This window comes from Thamnophis sirtalis, unplaced genomic scaffold (assembly GCF_051295495.1).
Source record: "Thamnophis sirtalis isolate CommonGarterSnake01/CBP01778 unplaced genomic scaffold, rThaSir2_p1.2 scaffold_2, whole genome shotgun sequence".
NCBI classification, from domain to species: domain Eukaryota; kingdom Metazoa; phylum Chordata; class Lepidosauria; order Squamata; family Natricidae; genus Thamnophis; species Thamnophis sirtalis.
This window is the reverse complement of record NW_028261382.1, coordinates 28,660,594-28,667,743: the sequence shown is the minus strand read 5'-3', so window position 1 is coordinate 28,667,743 and position 7,150 is coordinate 28,660,594. Positions and strand designations below refer to the sequence as shown.

General features: G+C 45.9%; 1 protein-coding gene across 1 annotated transcript in view; it reads left to right on the top strand.

Moving 5' to 3' along the window:
* The window catches only part of PTGS1 (prostaglandin-endoperoxide synthase 1), a 25,361-nt gene extending 21,045 nt beyond the window's left edge, over window positions 1–4,316 (top strand). Inside the window, exons 10-11 of the mRNA XM_087704586.1 lie at window positions 13–160; window positions 3,006–4,316. Of these exons, the coding sequence (XP_087560712.1) occupies window positions 13–160; window positions 3,006–3,364 (507 nt within the window). The 3' untranslated portion in view covers window positions 3,365–4,316. The remainder of the gene's footprint in view (window positions 1–12; window positions 161–3,005) is intronic.
* Window positions 4,317–7,150: the final 2,834 nt, after the last annotated feature.

Genomic DNA, 7,150 nt, shown 5'->3' with positions numbered 1-7,150 from the left:
TTTACTTTTCAGATCGGTGGGAAGCCCAATATCAACAAGAACCTTTTAAAAGTGGCAATTGGAACGATCAAGGAATCACGACTGCTGCGTTTCCGGCCTTTTAACGAATACCGAAAGAGGTTCCATCTTAAGCCCTACACGTCCTTCCGGGAATTCACAGGTACTCATCGCTGGAAGATATCTCAAGGTCACCGAAGGCTCCTTGAGATGCCGTCATCGCCTACAATAGTGGCCAAAATTGTGGAAACCTTTGGGGGGGGGATGTATTTTTGAGGTTTGATGGCCAATAATGCCACTTTACAATACCAACAGGTGGATCTTCTGGGTAAACACAAGTCAGGAGAGTTACAGGCAAACACAAGCAGTTAGTTTCATTTCAGCAGAGAAGCCCACACAGACTGCTAGTTTACTGTTCAGAGCAGCATACTGCTTAAGTTTCTGTTTCAGTTCTCTGCATAGATTCGGATCTATTTAAGCTCCTGCTGGCTGACTTCGTTGCTATGCCTATGTCAGCATTCCAAGTATCATGTAGAATTAAATCAGAGTCCAAGGCAAAATGATCCTTAAAGTTCCAATTTAATAAAGCAGACATCTTAGCACATCTGTGTTAATCCCAATTCTGGAAATTACATCAGAATTCCACGCAGTTAAAAGTTCATGATCTTGTCCCCACACCCAGAATCCATCACATGGTCCAATCTTCTTCTTCCACACTGGCGTCTCTACCCAGCTGCTTCCGGTCAGGTGTAAAAGTGCGGAGACAAAAGATGATCTTGGCTTCAATAAAACAATAAATTCCACAATACTACTCCTGTCTATTCCCTCCTCTCATCAACTATACTAATGAAACAGCATAATGAAATAAGAGAAAGTGTGGCAGGCCAAAATTCTAAAAGGAATATAACTGCAGGCCTGACCGCCTATTTATTGGCTGTCCTTCTTCCCATGTCTCTCCCAGTCATGAATATTTTAACAATCTTTCTTTAAGCAGTGGGCAAAGATATTTCTTTGCAACATTCTTCCCTAAATTATAATACATTATATAGTTAAATCTCTTATAAATCTCTTCATCTTCTTAACATGTCTCCTAACATATCTTCTAATATATATACACCAAAATAACATTGATTATAGTTATTTTCATCATACTAACAATTATCATTTTGTTCTTATCTCTGTCTCACTACGTTTTCTATTCTTCTTTTTATCTTCTTTTATTCCCTATTTCCTTTTTTGTTCTCTACCCATTGGTAAAACACCTCCCATATCATATCATAATCAGATTGTTCTTTCTCCTTAATCGCCAATGTTAATCTATTCATTTCTGCACATTCTATTATTTTCTTGATCACCTTCTCTTCAGTAGGAATCTCTTCACTTTTCCAATGATGCGCAAATACAATTCTAGCTGCGGTTAATATATGAACAATTAAATAAGTATTCTCTTTATTATAAGTTTCAGGTAAAATCCCCAACAAACGTATTTCTGGTCTGGACTCAATACGTTGTTTTATCATCTTTTTCAACCATATCTTTATTTTTGTCCAATACTTCTTTGCTTCTCCCCATGTCCACCAGGTTTGATAGTAAGATTCAGGTAACTGGCGATATTTCCAACATTTAGCTGATTTCTCTTTAAACATCTTTGCCAACCTTTTGATTGCCATGATATAAAAAAGATGTGGGGACTCTAGAAAGAGAGCAGAGAAGAGCAACGAAGAGGATTAGGGGACTGGAGACTAAAACATATGAAGAACGGTTGCAGGAACTGGGAATGTCTAGTTTAATGAAAAGAAGGAATTGGGGAGACATGATAGCAGTCTTCCAATATTTCAAGGGCTGCCCCAAAGAAGAGGGAGTCAGACTATTCTCCAAGGCACCTGAGGGCAGGACAAGAAGCAATGGGTGGAAACTAATCAAGGAAAAATCCTTCTTTCTCTCTTTCCTTCCACCCTCCCATCCTTCTCTCTACCATCCTTCTCTCCTTCCTTCCCTCCTTCCTTCCTTCCTCCCTCCCTCCTTTCCTTCCTTCCCACCTTCCTTCCTTCCAATATCTCAGGGGCTGCCCCAAAGAAGAGGGAGGCAAGCTATTCTCCAAAGCACCTTGAGTGCAGGACAAGAAGCAATGGGTGGAAACTAATCAAGGAGAGAAGCAACCTAGAACTAAGGAGAAATTTCCTGACAGTGAGAACAATTAATCAGTGGAACAACTTGCCTCCAGAAGTTGTGAATGCTGCACCACTAAGGTTTTCAAGAAGAAATTGGATAACCATTTGTCTGAAGGGGTGTAGTGTTTCCTGCCTGAGCAGTGGGTTGGACTAGAAGACCTCCAAGGTCCCTTCCAACTCTGCTATTCTATTCTAGTCTACACTGCCATCCCATGAATTGATGGGATTTATAGGAGGATATAGTTTGATTAGGGGACTGGAGGCTCAAACATATGAAGAATGGTTGCAGGAACTGGGTAACTGTAGTTTTAATGAAAAGAAGGACCAGGGGAGACATGATAGCAGTCTTCCAATGTCTCAGGGGCTGCCCCAAAGAAGAGGGAGTCAAGCTATTCTCCAAGGCACCTGAGGGTAGGACAAGAAGCAATGGGTGGAAACTAATCAAGGAGAGAAGCAACTTAGAACTAAGGAGAACATTCCTGACTGTGAGAACAATTAATCAGTAGGTCAACTTGCCTCCAGAAGTTGTGACTGCTCCAACACTGGATGTTTTTAAGATGTTGGATAACCATTTGTGTGGAATAATATAGGGTTCCCTGCCTAAGCAGGGGGTTGGTCTAGAAGACCTCCAAGGTCCCTTTCGACTCTGTTATTCTCTTCTATTTTCAACTTGTCAGCGGAAGATGCCATCTATAAAACATCATATATCAATTATCTTTATATGTGGCGGACATTGTTGATTTATAATTTCTGTGCCACAGTTTCTGCTATTTTCTCTAATTCTATCGCGTGACCAAAACGCACCTCCTGTGTATTTCCTGATTTCTCTTGGTGCAGATGACGAGAACATGGCTGCCAAGCTGGAAGAGCTGTACGGAGACATCGATGCCCTGGAGTTCTTCCCCGGCCTGTTGGTGGAGAAGACCTACGCCAACAGCATCTTTGGACAAAGCATGATAGAGATGGGGGCTCCCTTCTCCTTGAAGGGGCTCCTGGGGAATCCCATCTGCTCCCCCGAATACTGGAAGCCCAGCACTTTCGGGGGCGCCACTGGATTCCAAATCGTGAACACGGCAACCTTGCAAAAACTGGTTTGCCTCAACGTGAAACGGTGCCCCTACGTGGCTTTCCACACGCCCGATCACGGAGGAGACGAAGGCTCTGAGGAGAAGACGCGGCCTTCAACGGAGCTCTAACCAAATTGTCCTGACCGAGGCTTCCCAAGAGCCTGAAGGAAACTCCTGGTCCCGACAAAAACCCCTTTTATGAATTGACGGTGAATTCTGCTCCTTCACCTCCAGCAAAGTCTTTCGAGGGAGGATTTACGGTCACAGACCTTATCTGGCTTGGAGAGCTGCCAGGTTGATATCTGCAGAACTTGGCAAGGAGTCTCCGAAAGTCACCAACCAATGAAGCGAATTCATGGTCTCCTGCAAACTCCACTCCCCTTTCGCTCCTCTTTTGTTTCCTCTGGGAGGGGCCATTCACCGTCCACCTGTGGCCTTACTCCCAAGTCGACCCTGTTCTTTAGCTCTTCCCTTCGTCTGGCAACTGCACAGGTGCACACTGGGAACAGGCTCCAGCTGTTCTTCTGCCTCACTGATGTCTGACTCCGAAGGCAGCTTATAACTGGCTCTGCCCCCCTCTCTGCCTCTGACACAGAGCCCTCATCCGAGCCTTCCCCAGACTCCAGGACTGGCCCATCTTCCTCCCCAACCTCCTCACTCTCCGACTCTGCTGCCAGCTCCACTGGCGGGCCACAACACAAAGCTCTCTTTGGTTGAGTTACACAGGTAGTCCTCAACTTACAACAGTTCACCATGACCGCTCGAAGTTACCACGGCCCTGGAAACAGCGACTTGTGACCGTTTCCCTCACACTTACGACCGTCGCAGCCTCCCCATGCTGACGCGATGGACGTTCGTAATGCTTGACAAACTGTCTCGCATTTGTGATGGCTGCAGACGGTGTCCCGGCCTTCTGATGAGCCGAGTCCGTGGGGGAGCTGGATTCACTGAACCGGCACGTGACTCGTTTAAGAACGGCCGCTCCCCCCCCCACCCCCACTTAACAGATGTGGCCAGAAAAAGTTTTGAAAATTTTTCTCATCCAACGGCAGGAATTTTGGCCCTCAACTGCAGACATAACTTGAGGATAATCTGTACTTCTCCTCCAGGCTTGACAGCATGAGAGTAACAAGGAAAATATGTGTGTGTGTGTGTGTGTGTGTGTGTGTGTGCAGCCTCTCTCCCTCAGCTTGTAGCCTAGCCCCCTCCTCACATTCCGCAAATGCCTTCGGGACCCCGTCCGGAGAGGAGAAGAAAGACCAGCTGAACTTTTTTTCCTGTTTTTTCTTGTTTCTGGACCTTCTGAGTCCTCCATGTGACAGTTGCCTCAAAGGTGCTTTTTTTCAAGATTTTCTGGTTTTTTTTTCCTTTGAAGACATTTCACTTCCCATCCAAGGAGCTTCTTCCGTTCTGGTTGAGGATAGACGTCAAGTCAGAACTGGAGAAGCTTCCTGGATGAAGAACAAAATGGCTTCCAGGAGAAATGAAGTCTAGTTGCCTCTTGAAAAAAACACCTTTGGGACCAAATTTCTGTGGAGAGTCTCCGTTCATCCAAGATTGTGGTTGTCCCGGAGGTGCTTCCCCCCCCCCAAGAGGCCATGGGACTTTCTGAGGTTTTCCTTTTGAAGACGTTTCGCTTCTCATCCTAGGGAGCTTCTTCAGCTCTGACTAGATGGCGGAATGGAAGGATTTATATTCCTTACAGACAGCTGGTCCTTTGCATCCTTTTAGAGCAGTGTTTCTCAACCTTGGTAACTTGAAGATGTCCGGACTTCAACTCCCAGAATTCCCCAGCCAGCGAATGCGAATGCTGGCTGGGGAATTCTGGGAGTTGAAGTCCGGACATCTTCAAGTTACCAAGGTTGAGAAACACTGTTTTAGAGGGTCGTTGAGGCCACTTGGAGGCTTATCTGTGTCCTCAGGGTCACCTGAGTGGTGCAAATGGTTCCTGGAGTCTGCAATTTTTTCCCCTCTGGAAATCCATTCCTCCTCCCACCCCATTCCAAGGGTCTCCATCCCAAATTGTGTAGCTAAAAGTCTGTAGAGATTCTCAGTCGTCCCGGCCATGGTTGTCCCAAAGGTGCTTTTTTCAGGAGGCAAATGGACTTCCTTGGTTTTTCTCTGAAGACATTTTGCTTCTCACCCAAGAAGCTTCCTCAGCTCTGACCGGGTGATGGTGGGGAATTGAAGGATTGATGCTCCTTGCAGACAGCTGGTCCTTTGCATCCTTTTAGAAGATCGTTGAGGCCACTTGGAGGTTTCTCGGTGTCCTCAGGGTCACCTGAGTGGGGCAAATTTGTGTGGAGCTACTGAAAGGACCGTGTTGTAGACAGGAGATAGATGAGGAGATAGATGATGTCGTATCCCCCTCCCCTCTTTTTTTGAAAGAGGGCTGTCTTTGAAATGCGGATGGATTGCTGAATCAGGTCCTGATAGGTTTGTTCTCCTTTGTTGAGTCATGTGTTGCCGAAGTGGCTGCTTTTTCCCCCCAAATGACCAGCTTTGTCTGCAAAGGAGGATAAATCCTTCCATTTCCCACCATCCACTCCAGAGCTGAAGAAGCTTCTTAGATGAGAAGCAAAACATCTTCAAAGAAAAGCCAAGGAAGTCCAGTTGCCACTTGGGGGAGGGGGGAAAAGCATTTTTGGGAACCACCAGCTTAACGGAGCGGAAGGAATCCCTCTCCGGCCAATGTCCTTGGCGGTCTTCCTGCTCCCTCCCTGCCCACTTTTATCTCTGCCCCGTTGCAGCTGCCCCCAGGAACATCTGCAAACAAGAACTGGAGGGGGCCTGCTGTAGGTGAGATTTCGGGGGGTGGGTGGGTGGCACACATCTGTCTCTGCTTTCAAACTTATTCACCTTTGTGCCCAGAGGCCAGGAGAAAAAACCCGAGAAGCTTGGGGGTAAAAAAAAGATGTTCAAAATAAAATGGAAAAACCGGATTTGCTGAGCTAAAGTACTCATCGATTGGCATTTCTTCTTCTCCAGGTGGGGGGGAAATATTGTCCCCCAGCATCACCAGGAGGAGATGCTGGGATCCAGATGTGCTCAGAGCGCCTCGCTCAGCAACACTGGCACTAACGTTTTTGGGAACCTTAAGCTGGTTTTCCAGCATTTGAGAGGTGTGTGTGTGTATGTGGGGTGTCCGTATACCCCATCTGGGCAAGAGACCCGAAGCAGGCTCTCTTCCTTAGGAGTTGGCGCCTGTAGCAAAGAGGTTGCCCCCCCCCTCCATCTCTTGCCCCACTGCTGCTCTTTTCAGGGGGCTTATCTGGAATAAGGACCAGGGAAAGAGGGTGTGTGTGTGGGGGGGGAATAGAATAGATAGGGATAGGGAAGAATAGAAATGGAAATAAATAGAAATAATTAGAATAGAATAGAATAGAATTAGATTAGTATAGAGTAGAGTAGTGTAGAGTAGAGTAGAGTAGAGTAGAGTAGAGTAGAATAGAAGTAGGATAGGATAGGATAAGGATAGGATAGAAAAAGCTGGAAGGGACCTTGGAGGTCTTCTAATCCAGCCCTGTGCTCAAACAGGAGAATAAAGGAAAGGAAGGAAAGAAAGAAAAGGAAGGGAGGGAGGGAGAGAGAAAAGAAAGAAGGAAAGAAAGAAAGAAAAAGGGAGGGAGGGAGGAACGTAGAGAGGAAGAAAGAAATAAAGAGAAAGAAGGAAAGAAAGAAAAGGGCGGGAGGAAGAGAGAAAAGAAAGAAGGAAAGAAAGAAAAAGGGAGAGAGGGACAGAGAGGAAAGAAAGAAAGAAAGAAAAAAGGGAGGGAGGAACGTAGAGAGGAAAGAAAGAGAAAGAAGGAAAGAAAGAAAAGAGAGGGACAGAGAGAAAAGAAAGAAAAAGGGAGGGAGGAAAGAAAGAGAAAGAAGGAAAGAAAGAAAAGGAAGGGAGGGACAGATAGGAAAGAA